The 26,657-nt window shown below is 38.9% G+C and overlaps 1 protein-coding gene across 1 annotated transcript in view; it reads left to right on the forward strand.

Moving 5' to 3' along the window:
* Nucleotides 1–26,657, forward strand: part of ARFGEF1 (ARF guanine nucleotide exchange factor 1) — a 120,026-nt gene that overhangs the window by 24,841 nt on the left and 68,528 nt on the right. Inside the window, exons 4-7 of the mRNA XM_075549601.1 lie at nt 1,109–1,255; nt 8,238–8,417; nt 14,108–14,384; nt 20,147–20,257. Coding sequence (XP_075405716.1) covers nt 1,109–1,255; nt 8,238–8,417; nt 14,108–14,384; nt 20,147–20,257 — 715 coding nt within the window. The remainder of the gene's footprint in view (nt 1–1,108; nt 1,256–8,237; nt 8,418–14,107; nt 14,385–20,146; nt 20,258–26,657) is intronic.

Below are 26,657 nucleotides of genomic sequence, written 5' to 3' on the forward strand. Positions count from 1 at the left end.
TTACAGCTGATCCAGATTTTTCCACTAGAGCCTTGAATATATTTTTTTTTGGTAAGAAAGCAAAGTGATTGCCTAAAGTCAAAATAGAGAACAGTAGTTGTAAAAAAGAGATTTCTAGTTTAATGATAAACCAAAACCCTCTGCTTAATGAGACACATAAGCTTTACTAAGGCTGTCAATAACAAAAGTGTTTTTCCATCAGTGCAGTGCTGGAGCCATATAGTATCTTAGCCTGCTTACAACTTTACATACAGTATTACTTGCAAAAGATTTTACTAAGTACCTGCTGTTTTAGATCAGGTAATAGGTTAATGTTGACTACTTATTATATTTATTACTGGGCTTCAGATATAACATTCACTTATGTCAGAATATTTCTTGAATGTTTCTTTCAAACACCCCTACTCCCCCCTATGTCCCCCCGCCCCCCACCACACACTTTCTCTCTGTGTCTCTGTAGACAAACATCCCAGTTCCTCTCATTTCAGGTGTTTGCACTGTTTGGTGACTATATCTATTCAACTAATATAATTCAGTAGCTATAAAAGGGCCATATAATTTATCTTTACAATTCAGTGCCGATTAATAGACCATATAATTTGCTCTAAATATAAACAGGGCTAAAAGTAAATTCACTTGATTTGTGATCTTTTCTATGGAAAATTGGAATGATAATATCTAAGGCTGTCCTTCCAGGGTTATTATAGTTATGATGAATGAGCAAACCTGTGATAAATTGCAGCCAGTGCATGGAAACTGTCTTGCATATTGAGCTCTTAATTTGGAGCTAGCTTTTAAGTCATTTGAAAACGTGTTTACAAGACAATGTCAATAAAACCATGTTTGAGTAGAAAGCAATAAACTATTTTAACTCACAGAGACAAATTATCAAAGCCTGGGTATCTCAAAGTATTGCTTGGTGGTTTTGTTTATTGACTACCTGTCTATAGCTAATAAATTTGTTAACAAAGTTCTTATTATATTTGACTACATTTAAGCGTTAGGCTTTTAATGTTAAAAATCGAATATATATTTAGTTGATAGGCATTTTGACATAATTTGCATATATGTGTTTAATTAGGATCTTTATTTTCTTTATCCATTTTAGAAACTTATTGCTTATGGACATTTAACTGGCAACGCCCCAGATAGTACAACACCAGGCAAAAAATTAATTGATAGAATTATTGAAACAATATGTGGCTGTTTCCAAGGTCCTCAAACAGACGAAGGAGTTCAGTTGCAGATAATAAAGGTAATTAACTTTAGAAAGTTAATGTGTTATGCTTAATCTATATTTTTTTTAAATGAGAAATCTTTTCACCTTGAAAGTATTTGGAAAGTTTATTTTATCCGTATCCTACTGTAAGAGTGCCTCTTGGGCCCTGTTTCAAGGGATTTCATTGTTGAAATAACCAAGACTTTGTGTTGTGGTTGTTGTTAGGTATGGTTGAGTTGGTTCTGACTCGCCTATGTACCCACCTTAAGTACAACAGAGTATGCTACTGCCTGGTGCTGTGCCACCGCTGCAGTTGGTGTATGCTGAAGGCCGTTGTTGCAGCTACTGTGCCAGCCCATTTCCTTGAGGGGCCTTCCCCTTTCACTACCCTTCTCCTTGACCAAACATGATGTCTTCTCTAGGGACTGGTCTCTCCTGACCACATGTTTCCTGTACATATTTCATCCTCAAAGCTTTTTAGAGTACCACATGACTCCTTTACTTTGTGTATCATGTTGGACTCCTAGCAGCATGGCCTCCTGATCACTTTGTGACCTACTTTTCCACTGGCTTCCTTGATTCTTTTACATCCTATCTATCTACTGAACCTGCTCAAGAAAACCTCATCCTGAGCCCTTGCTATACTACAGTTGAATGGCTGAACACATTGACAGAAAAGTTAGTCATATTTCCACTTAGTTACAAATACTGAGTTCTTAATGTTACTGATATTGAAGTTAAATTTTTGTTTACTGTTAGTACTTCTGAAATTGTTGACCTGGATTTACATGAATGTTCATGTATAAATACAGCCTTTCTGTGCCTTTCAGTTTTATAGCTGTATTTAATTTACCAGTTAAATAATAGATTTATTTTAGAAAAGAGATCTACTTGGCCTGTCATTTTCAGTTTCGTGAAATTGGTTCATTTAGGAAATATTAATGTTGATGCTGACTTTGCATGACACTACAATATAAAAAGGACAAAATAAATGAATCTTCGCTCTTGCTAAATGTAAAGTAACCTATTGCATGAATCTTCATACATATAAATTAGAATTGTTTATTGAACCTTTGTCTTGAGAGCAAACTTTAAGGTTTGCATTTAGCTCCTATTTAGATCTGGAGCATAGCTATTGGCTGTTGGCATACAGATTTAGAGCACTTCCAAAGTACAAGGAGCCCTATCACTGCCAGGGAAGTACCTTTCTCCGTGTGGCTTCAAACAGACAGTACAACAGATGCTATGAGGGTTCAAGTAAAGAACCCGTGAAAGTGCCAGCTAACTAGCACGCATTCAATACATGTTTGTTTTTTTGCATATAAACCAAAAAATAACTTGTGGTTAATTAAAAATTTATAACCAGCATGAATTCCTAGGCCATTAATGCAGATGCAAGGCAAACATTTTAATGTTGTTTTTTCACCCACTGTATTACTAAGGCATTCTTGGTGCATTATTTTTAAGTACAAAAGTAATGTAAGCTCAGTATAAAAGTTCATCTTCTCTTGATGTTTCCTACATCATCCAGTGGATAACAGCATTCGTTTTTCCCATAAGTCTTTCAAGATTGCAACTTAAGGCTTGAGTTTTTTCATGAGTTCTTGAAGTTTCTGATACGCTGAGCACTTTTTTTCTTTTTGGTTTTCTAACTCTAGGTCTTCGCACATTTCATTATAATACTGTATATACCCTTGTTTTCTCCTCCAGATTGTTTATCCTGCCAATCTTATCTAGATAGACCTGCAGAGATAATATGCACAGAAAACAAGACAGAGCAAAACAAAGCAACAAAAGAAAACAAAACAACAAAAAAAATGACTAAAAAAAAGCCTTTAAATAAAATAGTTGAAGGTTTGTTTGTCGACCTTTAGGAGTGTTTTCTGGTCGAAGCTGATGGGATGCCATGCCCTGGCCCCAAAGTCAGGACTTCTTTGCTCTCCTTTCTGTTGTGTTTTGCTTCAGTGTGGTGGGGTCAGATCGGACGCAGTTCCTGTACTGTATCTCCAGTGTTGTCCCTGTCGGGCTATGGCTCAGTGAGGGATGTCCTGTCTTAGAGTAGGGCTGGCCATATAGTCCTCTCAGTGCATTGGCTGCTCTGAACAGGGATATCGTCCTCAAGGTTTGGTGGGCCAGGATGTGCTCCACTTTCTCTTCCTTCCCCTTCATTAAAAAAAATGTACAAATGGAAAAAGCACACCAGCCTGTGTGATCCAAGAATTGTAAATAATAATACCCAAATACAAAGAAGGGAATGGCCTCAGAGCATAAATTCTGAACAAGGGTTTGTAGAAGGTTATGGATGACAGTAGATGCCCCAAATCCATTTGCAGCATCCCCACATGGATTAAGCCTTTGGTGAATTCCCTCTAACCATACCCAGAGATGTAAATAGCTTTGTTATCAGACAGGGTGCATTGTAAAGTGGATGATGGCAGATGTAATTTTGGTTAAAATATAACACCTAATCTTTTGATCTCCCCTTTGACCCATTTAAAAATATTTGAATATATTTAATCAAAAATTTGTAATAAAATATTACACATTATTTTATACTTAAAAAATTTTCTAAAACAGTCTAAGTTATTTGCTGAAATTTAAATAAAAAATACAAACATGGTTAATGGCTCAATTCAAAATTTTTAAAATTTAAGGTAAAACATTAATTTTTTGAAGTTAAATTTAAATATATATATTTTAAATCATTTTATTAGGGGCTCATGCAACTCTTATCACAATCCATACATACATCAATTGTGCAAAGCACATTTGTGCATTCATTTCCCTCATCATTCTCAAAACATTTGCTCTCCACTCAAACCCTTGGCATTAGCTCCTCATTTTTTCCCTTCCCTCCTTGCTCCCCTCTTCCTCGTGAACCCTTGATAATTTACAAATTATGATTTTGTCATATCTTGCACTGTTCGACATCTCCCTTCACCTATTTTTCTGTTGTCCGTCCCACAGGGAGGAGGTTATATGTAGATCCTTGTAATCTGTTCCCCCTGTCCAACCCACCTCCCATACGGGTTCTGAAGGGATCATCTTCCCTGGATTCCCTTTGTTTCCAGTTCCTATCTGTACCAGTGTACATCCTCTGGTCTAGCCAGGTTTGTAAGGTAGAATTGGGATCATGATAGTAGAGGGGAGGAAGCCCTTAAGAACTAGAGGAATGTTATATGTTTCATCGTTGCTACACCACACCCTGACTGGCTTGTCTCCTCCCTGTGACCCTTCTATAAGGGGATGTCCAGTTGCCTACAGATGGGCTTTTGGTCCCCCACTCCATACTCCCCCCTCATTCACTATGGTAAGAATTTTTTGTTCTGATGATGCCTGATACCTGATCCCTTCGACACCTCGTGATCACACAGGTTGGTGTGCTTCTTCCATGTGGACTTTGTTGCTTCCAAGCCAGATGGCCGCTTGTTTACCTTCAAACCTTTAAGATCCCAGACGCTATATCTTTTGATAGCCAGGCACCATTAGGTATCTTCACCACATTTGCTTATGCACCCATTTGTCTTCAGTGATCGTATCAGGGAGGTGAGCACACAATGATTTGATTTTTTTTATTCTTTGATGCCTGGTAACTTTTGACCCATTTTAAGTTGTTTCAGTTTTTAGTGTTTTTCAATTGAGGTTTTCCTGTTTCATTTTGTCATTGTTGTTGGTTTTCTTTCCTGTTTTTTAATTGCATGATTTTCCATATATGAAGTCCAGGATAGTTCAATCTACAAAGGCAGTAATTGGATTAATAATTACCTAGGAGACATGGTAAGGGAGGTGGGGGTGGGGGAATAGAGAGCTAAACATAATGAGTATGAAAAGAAAATGTTCTGAAATTGGAAAGAAAAAAAAACCCCGTATATCCTTAAGTGTAAGCCGAGTTTTTTTTAGCACATTTTTAATGCTGTTTTTGTGGTAAAATAGGTGCTTCGGCAGCTATTTGGGTTGGCTTATTATTTGACTTTGTGTTCTTCAATTGCCCTTTGGAGTTTTCTGTTCAGCTTTTGGACATCATTTCTTTTGTGTGTCTTAGTTACTCTATGATGAAGAGCAAGTTCAGGGTATCTTCCAGACATCCATACTCGTCCTTTCTTTTCTGTGTTTCTAATGACCTTTTGCTTTCGTCATGAATGATGGTCTTACTGCCCTCCCAGCAAAGCAGATCTTCTGTTTTTAGGGCTCAATGCATTAAATCTGTTCCTGAGATGTTCTGGAAACTCAGGTGGCAGAAACTCAAGGTCTTATTTTGACTTCATGGACTTGTTTTAAGTTTCTTCAGTTTAGCCTGGACTTAGAGGTGAGCAATTGATGATTTGTTCCACAGTCAGCTCCTGGCTTGGCTTTAGCTGATGGTATTGTGCTTTTCTAGTGTCTCTTCCCTCAGATGTAGTCATTTTGATTTCTGTGTATTCTATCTGGGTATCCAGATGAGCAGCAAATAAACATTTGTGCCTGTCTTCTAGTTTCCCTAAGAGAGGATGATGAGAATGTGTCCTAATGCCTCACTTCAAATATCATCCAGGGTCTTTTTGAATTCTGGTTTGTAGGGCTCTGCTCCATCTTGTAGGACTCCAGGATTTCAATCTGGCAGACTTCATGAGTGCCATGCCCGTTGTTGACTTCCTTTACTGATACATTAAAAAAGAGAGAATCAAGTTTTTCATCATAGCCAAGATTATCTTCTCAAAGTTTCCTGACAATTCAGATTTTAGATCGTCTTATCAAATACTGCCCATAGGAGGTCTTGAAAGACTGGAAGCTCTCTGGCTGCTGCTGTGGGATCGAGTCCCTAGGCAGGTAGCAATGGCCTGCTTGTTTTCCTCAGAACTTTTCCTGGACTTCTACAGAACATCTCAGGAGGGGTCAGTACTAGGAGTGTCTGTTTGGTTCCTAAACTGGACTGATGGTACAACAGGGATCACAGTCTTGGGCCTTGGGAATGCTGAGTATCCTGGCACCAGCTGCTGCAGTTGCATAGGATGGGCACTGCTCAGTAGGCCCCCTGGAGTTGCTGCTCTGGGATGGCTTTAGCTGTCCTGACACAGGGCCTTCCAGATATAGTAGAGAGATTCCCAGAGGGCAGATTTCCTCAAAAGACAGTTCATTCTTTATGGAGAAGGGAAGCCTGGATATGGTAACTGCCCCTGCCACAGTTACCCTCCATGCTTCACACACAGACTGGTGATTAAATTTCCCCGACATGTTGATTGCAATTTTTGAGAGGCAGTTTGGTCTACAGCAACAATTAAAATAAGAACATATATCTGTTAAAATAGCTGGGGAAAGTCTGCAGGTAGATTATACACACAAGGGGGCACCCCCCACAAAAGGGAAAGAAAGCTCCACTGGGCAATGCTCATAGTACACATTTTTCCTGCTAGGCAAGCATTGAGCAACTTACTCTGAGTTAGTGTACCCAGTGGCGTTCCCTAGGAAGGTTCTCTGTGGTCACAGTGAATTTTCTCATGAAAAGTTTCACTGGAACCTCAAATTTTGTGATGGTTGATTTCAGAGAACAGCGTGCAGCTGTGAAGTTTTGTTTCTTGCTTGGGAAAAATGCCGAAACTGTTGACTTGGACAGTGCTATCAAAAAAACTTAAGCGTACAAATGGTTTTCTCGTTTCAAAAAGGGGAACTGTCAACTGATGACAAACCTTGTTCTGGATGTCCGTCAGCTTAACCGAATGGACAAAAAGCTTGACAAAATTTGTGCACTTGTGCTCAAAGACCACAACTATAGATGCTTGAAAACATGGGGAAGCTACCTGTACTATCTTGGGTTCTGGCTGACCAGGAAAAATAGCTTCTAGTGGAAACATGCTGTGCTTTGAAAGAACAGTTCAGAAGCAACCCAGACTTTTTTTCCAAGACCATTACTGGTGACAAGACATGGTGCTATTCTTAGGACCCTGAAAGCAAACATCAATCATGCCAGTGGAAGATGCCATTGTCATCTCACCCAAAAGAAGCTCGTCAAGTGAAATCAAAGAACAATATGATGCTCATGTGTTTTTTTGATGTGAGGGGATAGTACATTTGGAGTTCATTCCACCAGGTCAGACTGTTAATTAAGCTTTCTATTTAGAGGTTTTGAAAAGATGGCTTAACAGTGTGCCACCAAAAAAAAGGCCTGATGGTGGCAGACGGACTTGTTTTGCCACGACGACAGTGCACCTGTTCACACAGCCATCTCATTGCACCAGTTTGGGGCCAAAAAAACCCAGCATGTTTCTCTTGCAGCATGCAACATACTCAATTGACCTCGCTCTGTGCAATTTCTTTGTTTCTGCAAATGAAGAGAGACTTGAAAGGACAGTGACTTGAGAAAGTATAGAAGAGATAAAGAAAAAAGGAAGGAGGCGCTGTCAGCCATCTAAACAGATGAGTTTGAGAAATGCTTCCAAGAATGCAATTGCAGATTTCACAAATGTATTAGTGTAATGGAGAGGACTTTGAAGGTGATAAAGTTGTTTTGTAAAACAATTTATATAACTTTGAAGAAAAGAAAATATGTTTGTTTTTTATTTTTGCATAGCCTCATGTATATGTATGTGTGTGTGTCCTCTAAGTTAGCAATCTAATACAACAGGTTTATAGTGTTAAGCATATCTCTGCTCTAATGTAACACAATTTTAATTGTATGCATTTTCAGAAATGAACATTTCTATGACAATGAAAGCTGGGTTGAAAAGGCTAGAATATTATTAGCTGAGTGATTTTTCTAGTGTGTTAACATTGGAAAGAATGTTAAATTACTGCCACAATAAGGAAGACATTGGATGACCTAACAGCTGATTCTGTATATACAAGGAGGCTTCAAAAAGTTGGTGGGAAAATTCCATTATCTTTCCATTTTATTTTGCCAAAAACTTTTTGAAGTCTCCTCATACTATCTGAAAGTGATTAAAGTGAAAGTTTTAATTCTAGTATCAGGATATTACACACTTGTATTTGTGCTGAAACTCTACATGCAGAAAATTGCTTTAACCTAGCCCTTTTCCCTCCCAAGGCTTTACTTACTGCAGTAACATCTCAACACATAGAAATTCACGAAGGAACTGTACTGCAAGCTGTGAGAACATGTTACAATATCTATCTAGCAAGCAAAAATCTTATCAATCAGACAACGGCCAAAGCTACTCTTACTCAGATGTTGAATGTTATCTTTGCACGTATGGAAAACCAAGCAGTAAGTATAAAAAATACAGAGAGTGCAGAGACTGGTACTCGTAGTTACTATCATGAAATCTTTGTAGTTATAGAGAAGAGTCTTTCATTTATAGTTTTATTTGCTGAAGATTTGTGGGATCGTGTTTTATTCTGTTATGGTTTGAAATTTGTTAGGCAAAATGTGTTTTTAGTTTAAAGATTGCTGGCTTATATCACTCCTTGAACTAAATTTACTGAGTACGTAAGAACATTTACATTGAGTTCTTTATGTCAAGTTTTATCTAATAAAAATCTTGTTTCCCAAAGTTACTTAGATTAGTTCTTTTCTTCCTTTTACTCGTCAGTGGGTCTATGTTATTTTTAATTTTTCATGTTCATTTGTGTCTGGTTTCCATTTTGGTATCCTGAGCCCACATTCTGGTTTTGAGTTCTTACGTGGGATAATGTTGGTTCGCTAACCAAAAGGTTGGCATTTCAAATCTATTAACCACGTTATGGTAAAAAGATTAAGCTATATGCACCTATAAAGGTTTACAATGAAAGAACCCTAAATGAGTCACTAAGTTAGAACCAAACTGCAAGCAGTGGGTTAGTGCAAGAAAAGGCTTAAGGTCTTTTCTTTAGGACTAAATGTTATGCCATGCAGCAGGCGAAGATAAGTATGATGAAGAATGTGTTGAGATTTGGGGTTGATTCACTTGTTTCAAAGTGAAGGCAAAGTTACATAATATTAAGGGGCAAGTACAAGTTGTTGATGAATTGAGTATTTCATAACTTGGGTTACTTAACTGTACTGTGATTTAAGAGCCCAAGCTATGCAGAGGTGTACTTAGACTAGCGCCGCTCCCTCCTATCTCCCATCTTATTTCTAGTCCTGCCTACATTCTACCTCATTAGTATAGCTAATTTCCTCTTCCTACATGTGTTTTGCATAAATGTGCAGATACAAGTGGCGTTTCATATATCACCCTCTCACACATAAAGGATTACACCTTCTGTATTATCAATTATAAGTAACAAATTACCTCCAAAATTGAAGTATGTAAACAACACACATTTCTTTTAAAGTTGCAGAGTGTGTAGACTCCATGAGTGACAAGGCTTAGTGGTTCTGGCTTAGAGTTTCTTAGGTTACGGTTGGGATGTCTGCTGAGACTGCAGTAACTTAAAGGCTTGCCTGGGCTAGAGAATACTAGTGAGCTTCGAAGCTCACACATGCAGCTGTAGGCGAGAGGCCGCAGTCCCTGTCGTCTGGGTCTCAGTGCTGCTCATGGCATAGCAACTGTCTTCTTCCAGGATGGATGATTTTAGTGACAGAGTGACAAGATAGAAGCTGCAGTATCTTTTATAACCTCAAGTGGTTAAACTACCCTTGATATAATCTGGGAGGGTTCTGCACGAGAGACTAAAAATCAAGAGGTAGAGACCATTGGCGGCAACTTAAAAGATTGTCTACTACACATAACTATTGGTATTCTTGAGCACTTTGCTTTTCTTAAAAAAACTTAACATTAACTCCTGACACTCATTCCATGTACTTCAGAGAACTTCCTCATGCTTTTTTTAACATATGGTTTTACCATTGTGACCATTCAGTCACTCTCATATGTGCTGACATTAGGTTATTTTTTTTAATATTTTGTAACTACAAAAGGTGACTCTACTGCATTTCTTAGAAAATGAATGAAAACAATTTAAATAATGGAATATATGTTTTATTCATTTAATTCAAGTTTTTATTGAGTTCTGATATAGATCTTATGAACTATAAGGGTCAAGGAGGGGAACAAGAACCTTGAACAGATAACCATACAAATGCAAAGTAGATGAATTGTGATAAAGCTTATGGAACATGCTTTATATCATTGAGGGTATTTACTTATGTGATTCAAATAACTTTAGGTAAATGAGGAAAGAGGGAAGACTGATTTATTTAAATTACATATTAGTTAAAATCTTCCAAGCTTAAAGGTCTACTTCATTTATATATGTATAATACCATAACCTTAATTCTCTTGCCCTCTCAGGGAGAAAATTCTTACAAATCAAGTCTTGTCAGATTTTATTATATTCATTTCAGTCCTGAAAACAGTTCAGTGGAAGAAAATGGTTTTCTTCATCTAAAACAGTGGTTCTCAGTTAGACACATATTTGAGTCATGCTTGATTGTCAAGTTTGTGGAGCTGTTACTGACATATGGTGATAGACTGGAGAATGCTGCTAAGCATTCTATAGAACATATAAGACAGTCTCACTCCTTTTAACCCTCACAAATTATCCAAACTAAAATGTCAATGCCAAGATTGAGAAACCACAAAAGTATATGAGAAATGCTAGAGGGAATATTTTCATGGAATACAATATCATTTTTTTCAAGTATATTGCTAAAATTTTTGTAACATTGGAATCAGTGAGGAAACTAGAATGCTATTCACTGCTTGTCTGTGACTCCAGAGCATGTACTTGCCCAGGGTACAGTTTGGTTGAAATTAGGCTATGGGTGGAATTTTGTTTCTTACTGTTAATATGGAAATTGATGTTTTCATGAACATTCTTATTCCAACTTCTACCTTGCCCATCGGGTTTCTTATCAGTGAAATGAGGAGTTTTAGACCATGTGGATGCTAATGTTCCTCTTCCCTTTTAGGCATTAAAATCTTTATAAATTCATAAAACTCTGGTAGTACTGCAAAATTGGGAATATGAAGTATTCATATTTGACATTTCACATTTTTCAATTTTGTAAGAATCATTCTTAATCAGATCATGAGGATCAAAGAAGTATATGAAAGCAACAAAGTACTAAAAAACAAAATCCTGTGATCCTGACCACCGTTTTAGGATCGTATAAGTGAGCCAGTTTTATGATAATATATAGTGATAAGTCTTCTAAAATAAAATTGAAACACTTGTGGATTTTTTTTCATACTAATTATACAGCTGATTGGTAGAGACTTTTAAGTTCACATTGCAATTTTATTTTATATAAGTAAAATATGCCTGACAGGATCATGTAAAATGTTCATTTTTAATAGTTTATGAATTATGAAGGGTTCCTGAGGTAGAGGGGAGTGGGGAGGGAGGGGGAAAATGAGCGGCCAATATTAAGGACTCAAGTAGAAGGCAAATGTTTTGAGAATGATGATGGCAACAAATGTACATATGTGCTTGACACAATGGATGTATGTATGGCTTGTGATGGGAATTTTATGAGCCCCAATAAAATAATTTTTAAAATTAACTTTATATTTTAAAAAAGTTCATTTTTGAAATTACCTCCACCCTTCATAGATAACCCTTTTAACGACTTTCTTTTGTATCTTTATATTGTATCAGCAAAAATTAATATATATGTGTGTATGCATATGTTTGAAAACATGCACACACCCATATGTTGCTGCTGTTAGTTTCTGTTAATTTCAAAATTCATGGCAGCCTCATGTGTAGAGTAGAATTGCAATATAAGATTTTTGTGAGTAATCTTTTGGAAGCAAATTGCCAGGTTTGTTTTGATCCTAACTGGGTGGTTTCGAAACTCCAAACTATTGGTTAAAACTAGAGCATGTAACCATTAGTTATGGCCAGGTGCATGTGTATATACTCTCCCATCTTGTTTTATATAGTGGTTTATTTAGATCTTTTTTTCAAACCTGGTGGAACTTTTGATTTTAGCTAAATCCACAGTTGTAAACAATTTGTTGTCACACTGAGCCTTCAAAAATTATTTTAGCTTATTTTTTGTTTAATATATATACTTAAAAATCATTTTATTGGGGGCTCATATAACTCTTATCACAACCCATGCAAAAATCCATTGTGTCAAGCACATTTGTACATATGTTGCCATCATCGTTTTTTGGTTTTTTTTGGCCATCATTTTTAAGCATTTTCCTTCAGCTTGAGTCCTTGGCTATCAGCTCCTCATTCTCTTCTCCCCCCCTCCCCCTACTCCCTCACGAACCCTTGATAATTTATAAATTATTATTATTTTCTTTGTCTTGCACTGTTCAATGTCTCCCTTTACCCCTTTGTCTGTTGTCCATCCCCCGGGAGGGGTTTATAGGTAGGTCATTGTGATCAGTTCCTTCTTTCTCCTCCCACCTTTCCCTTACTCTCCTGGTATGGCTACTCTCAATATTGGTGCCCGGGAGTTTATCTGTCCTGTATTCCCTGTGTTTCCAGCTCTTATCTGTACCCATGTACGTGCTCTGGTCTAGCCAGATTTGTAAGGAAGAATTAGGGTCATAATAGTTGGGGGGTGGGGGCAAGCATTAAAGAACCAGAGGAAAGCTGTATGTTTCATTGGTGCTATACCGCACCCTGAGTGGTCCATCTTCTCCCTACAAACCTTCTGTAAGAGGATGTCCAATTGCTTACAGATTGGCTTTGGGCCTCCACTCCGCACTTCCCTCCTCATTCATATTATGATTTTTTTTTTTGCTCTGGGTCTTTGATGCCTGATAACTGATTCCATCGATACTTCATGATCACAGAAGCTGGTGTGTTTCTTCCATGTGGGCTTTGTTGCTTCTCAGCTAGATGGCCGCTTGTGTATCTTCAAGCCTTTAGGCCCCCAGATGCTATCTTTTGATATCCAGGCACCATCAGCTTTCTTCACCATATTTGCTTATGCACCCATTTTGTCTTCAGCAATCATGTCGAGAAGGTGAGCATCTTAGAGTGCCGGATTATTAGAACAAAGTGTTCTTGTGTTGAGGGAGTACTTGAGTAGAGGCCCAACATCCATCTGCTTCCTTAATACTAAACTTATAAATATATGTACATAGATCTATTTCCCATTGTCATATATATATATATATATATATATATATATATATATATATATATACACACACACACATATGTACATGACTGTATTTAGATCTCTATAAAGTCCTTGGCTTCCTAGTTCTTTCCTCTATTTCCTTTTACTTTCCTCTTGTCCCACTATCATGCTCAGCCTTCATTTGGATTTCAGTAATTCCTCTTGGTTACTTTGCCCTTGATCAAGCCATACCAGACCTTCTACACCCTCCTCACCATTGATGTTCAGTCACCTGTTGTTCTCTTGTCCCTGGGTTTGTTAATACCTACTTCCTTTCCCCCTCTCCCATGCCCCCCCCCCCGCAACTGTGCTCCTATTGTTCCCTCTTCTGGCCTGTTTATCCCGCCTATCCCATCCAGATAGACCCGCAAAGACAACAATATGCACCAACACCAGACCGAGCAAAACAAAGCAGCAATAGAAAATAAATCAATAGCTACAACAACAACAAAACCAATGACAAAAAAATTTTTAAACCTATGAATAGTTCAAGGTCTATCTGTTGTCCTTTATGAGTGTTTTCTAGTCAAATCTGTTGGGGTGCCCCACAGTCTATTTTTGGTATTCCCTGGGAACTTCATTGTTCTGTGCTGTTCCCCTTGCTGCTCTGTTGCTTGCCTCCAGTGACATCTTTCAAACTCCAAAAAGAATGAAGAGTGTACTTAGTAAAATGCCTTGTCTTAACAAGCACTACTGATAATTGTGTATGTTTGTGTGTGTGTGTCTATGTTAAATGATTTTTGTGTTGTTTTTGTGAACCCTAATTTCTAAGCCTAAAAATAAAATAGCACTTACAATAAATGCTTTAGAGTTAGATCTAACATTCCATCTCCAACGTTTAAAACACCATATTTCATTAACACTAGAAATCATTCTATTTTCAGTTGCAGGAAGCCAAACAAATGGAGAAAGAAAGGCATCGGCAGCACCATCTGCTGCTGCAGTCTCCAGTAAGCCATCATGAGCCTGAATCACCTCAACTCAGATATCTGCCACCTCAGACTGTTGATCATATCTCCCAAGAACATGAAGGGGACCTTGTTTCCCATGCAAATGATGTGGATAAAAGCCTTCAGGAGGACACTGAGCCTGAAAATGGGTCTGATCTTTCCAGTGCAGAAAATGAACAGACAGAAGCTGATCAGGCAACCGCAGCTGAAAGTAATCTTGAGAAAGGGGTCTGGGGTGTGTGTTAAGGGAAGCATGTAAGGATGAGAGTGTTTTGTGAAGAAATGTGGAGAAGGTGTTGGACTTAACTGATACCAGAAACACTGTGTTGATACTGGACTTTTTCCATGCGAGGTTGTTGCTCTTGTTAGGTACTGTTGAGTCAGTTCTGACTCAGAGCAACGCAACGCACAACAGAACGAAATACTGCCTGGTCCTGCACCATGTTCACAGTTGTTCTTATGCGTAAGCCCATTGTTGCAGTCACTGTATCAGGCCACGTGGTTGAGGGCCTCTTTCTCTTGTTGCTGCCCCACTACCAAGCATGATGTCTTTTTCCAGGGACTGGTCTCACCAACATGTCCAGTGTACATGAGACGAAGTCCATAGTATTTTCCATTCTAGTAGGTAGCATAGTTAATTTCACCTCAGTCCATAAGATGTCTACAATATGACACAATGCATCCATTAGTATCTCATTACTAGTATATTTTATAGACTTGCTTGGGGGAAAACATTTCTAGATGTCAGAAGTGTTTCTTAGCATGTCATATAGGAGCTTTGTATTTCTGAAGCTTAGTGTCATAGCAAAGCGGGAACCTATTACGATTTTCTGGAGTGTGACTGACTGGGAATCTTAGGAAATCAGTATCTTACTTGTTCAGAAAATACTGTCTTATGTTAAAACAAAGTACTGAAATAGAAAAGGAAAATTTGTGTGTAGCCACTTGACATAGAAAACAAAATCTTTTTTTATATGTGTGTGCTAATCACTAAAATTGAGATGTTCTCAGAAAGCATTTTTATATAAGTAATTAACTTGTAGGGAATTGCGTACAATCCTAATCCATTGCTATTGACTTGATTCTGAGACTTTGTAAAGCTTTCTAAGAGCAGAAAGTTGCTGCTTTCTCCTGGGAAGGCTGGTGGATATGAACGGCTGACTTTGCAGTTGGCAGCCCAATGCATAGCTACCATGCCACTAGAGCTCTGAAAAAATGATATTATAAATCATTGCATTTATTTTAATAATTTGTCTTTTCTGAGAAAAATAATCACACAAAAACAGTCTTTACCAAACATTATACTCAACTTTAACTGACCTGTGTAACTACAGGCAAGTTTGGACTGTTTTCGGTGTTCATCAGCTTATTGTAAAGATTAGAAATCTGGTTAGCTAGTGTTGTCAAGAACTATGATGGTTGGCTCATAGTTAAAATTTATCTGAAGTCTGTGTTTTTACTTCACTTTGAGGAAAGACTCCTATATTTCTTCTGTAACCAGATATGATGGTACTTCACAAAGTCCACAGAAAAAGATAGAGGAATTTTAAACAAACTTTGTGAAGCACTTTCCCAAGAGCATGAATACTCAGGGCTTCTTTTACTCTTTATTCTCCTGTTTTCCACTTTGTGCTTACGCAGTGACTGATTCAAAGGACTAAGCTTAAATTTTAATCCATTCATTCATCACACCTTTATTGGGCAGCCACTTGCGCTGAAACATAGATCTCCAGCCTTTTCTCCTAGTCTGCCTGGGGGTTCAGGTGTGTGTCAATGAAGTAGAAGGGGATAAGTGTCCTGTGGTGTGTCCAGTACATGGCATACACAGAGGGCAGTTCTCCTGAGGGAAGTTAGGAAATAACAAGATGTACTAATTTAGCCCAATCTTGATGGGTGGGGATAGGAATTAGCTAGCAAGAAAGTATTATGAAATTTTCCAACAAAGAAAATGGGCTAAGATCTCAAGTAGTCCGAGCAACTACTATATATGAGGCACTAAGTTTTTGATGCAGAGAGCACCAAACCTTTATGTGTTCCCATTTTCAGCAGTTCTCTCTGGGGCTTTGGAGACTGGAACATTTTATGGCGCAGACAGCCTCATTTTCCCTCATGGAGCACTCTGTGCCTGGTCCACAGCACCACCAGGTCTCCTTCAGTGCCCTATAAAATAGAATTATGAATGTGGTGCCATTCTCTGGGGTATAGTTTTGATTATTTTTACTTTAAAATGCTTTTCTTTCAACAAGTGGTATAAAGAGGCACTCTGAGAGCCATTGGTTTACAGTACATGCTCTGGAGTTAAATGACCTGGTTTAAACTACATGTCTGTCACGTGCTAGCTGACTGACTTTGAGCAGAGTAATACTTCTCTAAGCATTTGCTATATACAATATATATTAGTTGACTATGATTCTCGTGTTTCTGGCTACTAATAGATGTTTACATGAGAATTGAATCTTAATTTTCTAGTTATTATGTACATACTTTTAGGTAGTGACTCTATATTTAGTAATGTTGGCACTCTTATTTTCAGACTAGGTAATTTTAGGCCACTGGGGTAATTTTAGGCCGCTACTGAAATAAAAAAGCTAAGATTGGTGGAGAAATAATCTGTTAAGGCATTTATTTTTCCTTCTCCACAGGAAGTTCTAAATGCTATGCTATTGTATTTATATTTTTAAATAAGGTTGGGGATTTGACATGTTTTATTCATAGGCTTCCCCATGTACCATTGTAAAATGTAGTAGAGGCAGTAGGTTACGAGCATTGGAATAGAGGGAGGGCAGACTTTTGGGAGCCAGAACTGATGATTTGTGATTCTTTATAGTAGTGAATGGGAGTGGGAGAAGTTTGGGGATGCAGACAAGCAAGGAAAGTGATAAGAGCAGCACTAGGAGCTAATAAGTAGTCTGACTCCATTTGGTGTTGGGTAGTAGCCCTCAGCATGGCATCCGCAATCCCAAAAGATATTAAAGTATTAATTGAGGTTTTTTGTGGTATTTGCAATCTATATAAACTGACTGGAATGTTAAGTTTGATGGGATTTTTCTGGAAATTATCAATTCTGTATAGTGACATGAGTATTTCTGAAGCTGTTGAAAGCTCCTATAGGGAGTTAATCTCTTTTCGATTAATGTTAAGTTGGGGACATGCTTTCTTTTTACCTAACTTTAGTTTTATAGGGGAGATTTGGGTTTTGTTGAGGAAAAATAGTGAGGAAAAGCTGGGAAACATTGGTGGAAACACAGTCTGACATTGTATTAGAGCACATTGTCAGTTTTGTTATTATGGATGAGCCCAAGTAATCAGAACAGGCATTAATTATAGTTGATGTATTATTGCTTGGTAAGGGAGAGAACTGTTCGGGACATGTTGGAAATATATTATTTCAATGTATTTTTTAAGGTTTTGTTAGTGAAGGAATAAAATTAAAACATTCAATTGAGTAGTAACCATTTAATACTTGTCAAATACAGTATTGTTGAAATTTAAAATTATTTTATTGGGGGCTGATACAGCTCTTCTCACAATCCACACCATCCATCCATCCATTGTGTCAAGCCATCATTTGTACATAAGTTGCCATCATCATTTTCAAAACATTTTCTTTATACTTGAGCCCTTGGTATCAGCTCATTTTTCCCCCTCACCACCTCCCTCATGATCCCTTGATCATTTTTAAAATTGTTTTATTAGGAGCTCATACAACTCTTATCACAATGCATATATACATCAATTGTGTAAAGCACATTTGTACATACATTGACCACGTCATTCTCAGAACATTTGCTCTCCACCTAAGCCCCCTGGCATCAGCTCCTCTTTTTTTCCCCGCTCCCTCCTCACGCTCCCCTCCCTCATGAACCCTTGATAATTTAGAACTTTATTATTTTGTCATCTCTTGCCCTGTATGACATCTCCCTTCACCCACTTTTCTGTTGTCCGTCCCCCAGGGAGAAGGTTATATGTAGATCCTTATAATCCGTTCCCCCTTTCCAACCCACCCATCCTCCACCCTCCCAGCATCGCCACTCACACCACTGGTCCTGAAGGGATCATCTGCCCTGGATTCCCTGTGTTTCCAGTTTCTATCTGTACCAGTGTACATCCTCTGGTCTAGCCAATTTGTAAGGTAGAATTGGGATCATGGGGAGGAGGAAGCATTAAGGAACTAGAGGAAAGTTGTATGTTTCATCATTGCTACACTGTACACTGACTGGCTCATCTCCTCCCCAGGACCCTTCTGTAAGGGGATGCCCAGTTGCCTACAGATTGGTCTTGGGTCCCCAGTCTGCATTCCCCCTCATTCACAATGATAATGATTTTTTGTTCTGTGATGCCTGATAACTTATCCCTTCGGCATCTCGTGATCATGCAGCCTGGTGTGCTTCTTCCATGTGGGCTTTGTTGCTTCTGAGCTAGATGACCGCTTGTTAACTTCAAGGGTTTAAAACCCCAGATGCTATATCTTTTGATAGCCAGGCACCATCAGCTTTCTTCACCACATTTGCTTATTCAGCCATTTTGTCTTCAGCGGTTGTGTCTGGAAGGTGAGCATCATAGAATGCCAATTTAATAGAAGAAAGTATTCTTGCATTGAGGGGAGTACTTGAATGGAGGCCCAATGTCCATCTGCTACCTTAATACTAAACCTATAAATATATGCACATTGATCTATTTCCCCATCCTCATATATAAATATATTTACATATGTACATGCCTTTAGTAAGACCTCAATAAATGCCCTTTGCCTCCTAACTCTTTCCTCTATTTCCTTTGACTTTCCTTTGTCCCACTAAAATGCTTAGTCTTCATTTGGATTTCAGTAATTCCTCTTGGTTACATTACCCTTCATCACACCCTACCAGGCCTCCTACACCCTCCTCACCACCGATTTGGATCACTTGTTCTTCCCTTGTCCCAGGGTTTGTTAACACCACTACCTTACCCCCCCACCTCCCCTTCTCCCGTGTCCCCCCGGAACTGTCGGTCCCATTGTTTTCTCCTCGAGATTGTTCATCCAGCCTATCTTATTTAGACAGACCTGCGGAAATAATAACATGCACAAAAAGACAGAGCAAAACCAAGCAACAGTATACAACAAAACAACAAACTAATGACCAAAAAAACCTAAACACAACAAGAAAGAAAAGCTTGTAGTTAGTTCAAGAACTGTTTGTTGGTCTTTAGGAGTGTTTTCCAGTCTAGTCTGTTGGGGCACTAAGCCCTGACCACAACGTCCACCTTCGACATTCCTTGGGGACCTCGCCGCTCCATTCCCTTGCTATTCTGTTGCACCCCCTTAGTGTTTTGCCTCCGTGTGGCAGGATCAGATCGGGCACAATTTTCACAGTGTGTCTCTGGTGTTGTCCCCTGTAGGGCTATGGGTCAGTGAGGGACATCGTATCTCATAGTGAGGCCGGCCATGTGGTCCTCTCTGTGGACTGGCTGCTCTAATCGGGAACATTGTCCTCAAGGCCTGGTGGGCCAGGATGTGCTCCACTCTTTCCTCCTCCCCCTGCAGCTGCTCCCATGTGCTCCAATCAGATATGTCCCTTCCAGAGCTGCATATTCAGTGCTGTCCTTTGAAATAAATTCTCCTGGGGGGAGGAACCCTTGATAATTTATAAAAAATAATTTTCATGTCTTAAACTAACTGATGTTTCCCTTCACCCACTTTTCTCTTGACTGTCTCCCTGGAAGAGGGTTATATGTAGATCATTGTTGTTGGCTCCCTCTTTCTCCCCCTACCTTCCTTACCCTCCTGATATACAACTCTCATAATTGATTTTGGGAATTTTTTAAAGATTGTTCTGGTTTGTTATAATTTTTATGTTGTTAGAAATTTTTTCTTTCCATGTAACATGTAGCTTGTTATTATTTTTTATATCTTAAATTATCCTTTTATTCTGTTTTTAGCACAGTTTTTATCATAAATGTTTGTTAAAATTTTTTTAATTTTTTGTTTCACAGCCTTATCTAAAAATGATATCGTATATGATGGAGAAAATCATGACCTGGAAGAAAAGCCACATGACATTGTACAGAGCATTGTAGAAGAAATGGTCAACATTGTTGTTGGAGGTATTGTAATTTCATATGATGGTGAAGAATACCCTCACCATTTTTAAAACAAATATGACAAAATTATAATTAAAAAAATTGCTTTGTTAATTTATTCACAATTTAGTTTTGAAGAAAAATATTTAATATTAATTTTATCATACTCTGCTTACAATCTTTTATAAAAATCTCTTGATTCTCCTCTTTAAGAAAAATATTGGATGCCATTTCGTTTTTTATTTTTACTTTCAGTAGGAAGGAGCAGGACCAAATTTCCCATGGTCCTAAATTTAAACCTTAGTGGTGTAGTGGTTATACATTGGGCTGTGGTCCTCATAGCTGCCACTTTGAAACCATCAGCAATTTTCTCCTCTCACAAACAGTCTCAGGAGCCCAGGGGGATCACTATGAGTCAGCATTGACTCGATGGCAGTGAGTTAAATGCTAAATTTATAAACTAAAATATATGCTTAATTAATTGGTTTTGAATATTTCATATCTTTCTTGGGAAATAACTTTTAAAAGTTTGCCTTTATTATCACAGACTAAGTATAGTTGCTGTTTAGATTGTGTCTTATCAATTATTTTATAAAAATGAACATTTGCTAGGAATTTCATGTTTTTCATAAATATTATACGTAGGATTAGATTTAAGGCTAACACTGTGGTACTTAATCCATTTATTTTACACAAAGTAGAGTGTGGTACCTACCATGTACATAGGTTCTTCTATGAATAAGTACTATTTTAACAACAATGGGTACAAACATAACAGCAGTTGTGAGGGTGGTTCAGAACTCTGGGCAGTGTTTCTTTCTGTTTTGCATAGGTCACTCTGAGTCAGAATAAACTTAGCAGCACTTAACAACATCAAACTCCTGTTTATTATTGCTAACAGTTTCTTCCCTCATGCAACACTAGAAACAGATATTCATCTAACTGTATTCTCATTCTTTGATTTTATGTATCTATTCATCCTGCAAAAACTTAATGGAATGTGAATGGTTGCATGATAGTGTAGAGGAATACATAAATTAATCCAGGAAAAACCATGCTCTTAAGGAAAAGGGTTTGAAAAAAAAAAAGAAGAAACCAAAAAAAATGAAAGATAAAAAAGGAAAAAGAAAAGGGTTTGAAATTTATATCTGTAGGACCAATACAAAGTAAAAAGTACAAGTTTGAATAGAAATAAATAGCTATACTTATATTAAAATTCAGCAAAGCAGTGGTTATTTCCAATAACAGTACTTCAGCAGGAGGACTTCCTGTAGATGTTGATTATTTCCATGTAGACCGTGTGGATTCACACAGAAATAGAGGAGTGATAGTTTCTATATTAGAAATGTATCAGCAAAGGTCTAGAGGAGAGAATGGTTAGACATATTTGGGAATGTAAAGTTGTGGTTTGTCTTAAGTATAGAGCAGGAATGGAAACTTTGATACCAACATTACACACATCACCGAAGAGAAGCCGTTCCAGTCATTGTATTAGGGGTGAGTTAATTAAATGTTGGACGAGCATCACCTATGAATGGCATAAAAATCCAAATGGCTTTTGGAAGAAAAAAGATTCCCCACCTCTGTTATATTGTTGTTGTTAGGCTCCTTCTGGTGAGTTCTGACACAGTAACCCCATATACAACAGAACCAAACATTCCATGATCATGCACCATTCTCACAACTATTCTTATACTGACGCCCACTGCTTCAGCCACGGTGTCAGTCCATCTCCTTGAGGGCCTTCCTCTTTTTCACTGCCCTTCCACTTTACCAAGCTTGCTGTCCGTTTTCAGGGACTGGTCTCTCCTGACCCCACATTTATGTGAAACAAAACCTTGCCTTTTTGCCTCCAAGGAGTACTCTGGCATGACTTCTGCCAATACAGATCTGTTTGTCCTTTTAGCAGCCCATGGTACTTCGAATATTCTTCTCCAACACCACCATTCAAAAGCATTGATTCTTCTTTGGGCTTCTTTATTCAGTGTCCCAACTTTCACATGCATATGCGGCAATGCATGTGAGGCTTGAGTTGGGTGCACCTTAGTCCTCAGAGTAACATCCTTGCTTTCCAGTACTCTGAAGAGGTCTTGTGCAGCAGATTTGCCTAATGCAGCTTTTCTTCTGATCTCTTGACTGCTGCTTCCATGGGCATTGATTGTTGATCCAAGCAAGACAAAAATCCTCGACAGCTTCAGCCTCTTCTCCATTTATCATGATGTTACCTATTGGCCCAGTTGTGCGGATTTTTTTTCTCTTGACATTGAGTTGTAATCCATACTGTAGGCTGGAATCCTTGATCTTCATCAGTAAGGGCCTCGAGTCCCTCTCATTTTCAGCCAGCAAAGTTGTGTCATCTTCATATCACAGGATCTTGATAAGTCTTCCTCCAATTCTGATGCCACGTACTTTTCCTATAACTCACCTTCTCTGATTATTTGCTCAGCATACAGATTGAGCAAGTATGGCGAGAGGATACACCCTGCTGCATACCTTTCCTGATCTTAAACCATGTTGTATTTGCTTGCTCTGTGCGCACAACTGCCTCTTGATCCACGTACAAATCCTGCATGAGCATAATGAAGTGCCCTAGAGTTCCCATTCTTCTCAGAGTTCTCCATAATTGGTTATGGACTGCATAGTTGAGTGCCTTTGCATAGTCAGTAAAACACAAAACATATTTCTGGAATTCTCTGCTTTTAGCCACAATTCATCTAACATCAACACTGACCTTCTTTGTTCTATGTTTCTTCTGAACCTGGCTGATCTTCAGCAAAACTTTCCATGCGATAACATTTATATTCTACAGTTTGAGCATTGGATCACGGTTCTTTGAAATGGATACAGATGTCCATCTCTTCCAGTCAGTTGGCCTATTAGCTGTCTTCCAAACTTCCTGGCATAGACTAGTAAGAAAGTTGGGGATTACCTGTGTATAGAATTAGATCAGTCCCCTTTCCATGTCAATATCCACAGAGACATGAAAGCAAATGCTATGACATTTTGGGGGGTAGGGTGGGGAGTGACATGAGGTGGGTATTCTCAAGTTGTCAATTACTGGGCTATGTCAAAGTAAAGAGAATTGAACCAAAAATCAATGGCTTTAAATTCCATGACCTAGAAATAGCAGTCCTTTGCTTGTCACACTCAAGTGTTTTAGCTTAAAAGTCCAAAAGGGTAATCCAGTTCCTTTAATCTGCAACACAGGTACGTTTAATGTAAAGTCCAGTTTGCTTAGTGGGGCTTCCAAATCAGATCCTTCTGATGGGGCCTCAGAAGAAAGCTCTACACCTCAAAATGGCAAAGTCTGAAATCTGTAGCTTGTCACACGGGACCTGGATCACTAAAGGCAGAAAAGAAATTTGGTCAAAAATGCATGATAAGCAACATTACACAGGGCGGAATTTTTCATAACTATACTAGTAATGTTAGGGTTTTTCTCCAAGGGCATATTGCCATTCCTCAGTTTTTTTCCAGAAACAAAGGTGAAATCACTGTTTCAGATACATGCCCACCCTCATCTCTGGTCATGAATTTTCATAAAAATTCCCTGAATTTCATTGTAGGAGTATCTAATACATTAGGATGACCATCGGTTATACTATATGGTAGGAACAATTTGGGTCTCTCCCCCCAGATTAGAAATTGACTCTGGTTAAGGTGATAGCTCTTATGAAGATGCACAACTAAGGGAGTGATACACGGATTATGAGCATTGGAAAAGCACACCCAAACATTGCCTGGGAGATCAGATTAAATGACATGACCTGCCTTAAACCCACATGACTAGGCCGAGTTCCTTTTTTGGAATCTGATTCTCGAAACACATTGAATTTTTCAAAGGGCACAGTGCTCAAAGGAAAAATGGTCTGCTGGTCTTTCAGATTCAAAATGGTTGCTAGGCCCCATATTTTTGGCTTTGGTCTTAACTTTAAGACCCAAAGGATGTGTTGTTGCTTTCTTTAAAAAGAACATTAGGGGCAAATGGTTCACATTTGGTTATCCCAACTTCTAGGAAAGTCAGACATAGGACAGAAATATTAACAATATATGTTAGTCTGGGTGAACTAGAGACACATTCATGGACACGTGTGTGTAAAGAAAAGCTTTATATAATGAGTAATTATACAGTAAGAAAACATCAGTCCAGTTCAGACCAGAAGTCTGATAATAGCCCATATGTCTATAACCAATGTATAAAGTCCTCTTTAGATTCAACGAAACACATGCAATGACAGCTGAATGCAGGAAGATCACAGGCCAGTGGGTGGAAAGTCTTGTGGATCCAGTGGTGGTGTAAGCATCTCAATACTGGCAGGGGGCTTCACGTAGTTCCTCCAGCTCAGCACTAGCATAGTTCCATGTGTCTTGTCAGCTGCAGTGGCTCCCAGGGAGTAAGCCTATGTCCTGACTCCAGTGAGCTATTTATCTCCTTGGTGCCTCCAAAATGCAGTCATCAAGCTATGACCTGATTGACAGGCGAGGCTCTACCCCCTTCACTCTTAATCCTCTCAAAATTGGCAAATGATTATATAACTGCCACACAATATAAGGCCAAATGTTTGAAAATAACATACACCTAAGTATCATAAATACTATGAGGTATTCGTTTATTTTTAAATAATACTAGTACAAACTCCAGTCGGTGAAAATCTTGGGTGTGTATGAACAAAGGGGTCAAAATGGACACTCAAAACGTTCCTGTGTTAAAACACAAACTGCCTCTTTGGAACTTAGCAAGGAATCTTTTTTTTTTTTGACATTTTATTAGGGGCTCATACAACTCTTATCACAATCCATACATACATCAATTGTATAAAGCACATCCGTACATTCTTTGTCCGAATCATTTTCAAAGCATTTACTCTCCACTTAAGTCCTCTGCATCAGGTCCTCTTTCTTTTTTTTCCCCCTCCCTCCCCACTCCCCTCTCCCTCATGAGCCTTTGATAATTTATAGATCATTATTTTGTCATATCTTAACCTATCCGGAGTCGCCTTTCCCCCCGTTCTCTGCCGTCCATCTCCCAGGGAGGAGGTCACATGTAGATCCTTATAATCAGTTCCCCCTTTCCAACTCACTCACCCTCCACTCTCCCAGCATCGCCCCTCACACCCCTAGCAAGAAATCTTATTCTGTGGGGGGTAGGGGGGGGTAAGGAAGTGGTGTTAACAAACCCAGGGACAAGTGAAAAACATGGGACCCCAAAGGGTAGAGAAGGGGGAGTGGCAGGCCTGGTGGGAAATGATCAAGGGTAAGGTTGCTTAGAGAAGAGGTATACTCTAGCCCAGGTGGCAATGAAGCATGGTAGTAGGGCAGGAGGAAAGTCAAGGGAGATGGAGGAAAGAGCTAGAAGTCAAAGGGCATTCATGGAGGTCTAGACAACGACATGTACATGCAAATATATATAGGAGGTTGGGGAAATAGATCTTTGTGTCTATATTTATAGGTCAAGTATTAAGGTGGCAGAAGGACCTTGGGCCTCTACTCAAACACTCCCTCTATGCATGAATACCTTCTTTTATTAAATTGGAACTCTATGATGCTCACTCTCCCGACACAACAGCTGGAGCCAACATGGGTGAACAAGTAAATGTGGTGAAGAAAGCTGATGGTGCCCGGCTATCAAAAGAGATAGTGACTGGGGTCTTAAAGGCTTGAAGATAAACAAGCGGCCATCTAGCTCAGAAGCAACAAAGTCCACATGGAAGAACACACCAGCCTGTGTGATCGAGTGGTCCCAAAGGGATCAGTTACCAGGCATCAAAGAACAAAAAATCATATCATTGACTGCACACCTCCATGATAGGATCGCTGAAGACAAATGGGTGCATAAGCGAATGTGGCGAAGAAAGCTGATGGTGCCCGGCTATCAAAAGAGATAGTGTCTGGGGTCTTAAAGGCTTGAAGGTGAACAAGCGGCCATCTCGCTCAGAAACAAATAAGCCCACATGGAAGAAGCACACCGGCCAGTGCGATCACGAGGTGCCCAAGGGACCAGATATAAGGCATCATGCAAAAAAAAAAAAAAAAGATATAAGTGTGTGTATTTATGTGTATTTATGTGTATATGTATATATGTATGTGTATATATATATTATATTAAATGAAGGGGGAAGTGCAGAGTGGAGACCCAAGGCCCAAGTGTCAGCCAATGGAGATCCCCTCACAGAGGGGCTTAGGAGAGGAGATGGGTTAATTAGGGCGTGAGGTAGTATCGATGAAGAACACAGCTTTCCCCCAGATCCTGGATGCTTCCTCCCCCCAACTACCATGATCCGAATTCTACCTTGCAGGGTTGGATAGGACAGAGGCTGTACACTGGTACATAGGAGGGTTGGAGATACAGGGAATCCAGGGTGGATGATACCTCCAGGACCAAGGGCGTGAGGGACGATGCTGGGAGAGTGGAGGGTGAGTGGGT

This window comes from Tenrec ecaudatus, chromosome 5 (genome assembly GCF_050624435.1).
Source record: "Tenrec ecaudatus isolate mTenEca1 chromosome 5, mTenEca1.hap1, whole genome shotgun sequence".
Lineage (NCBI taxonomy): Eukaryota > Metazoa > Chordata > Mammalia > Afrosoricida > Tenrecidae > Tenrec > Tenrec ecaudatus.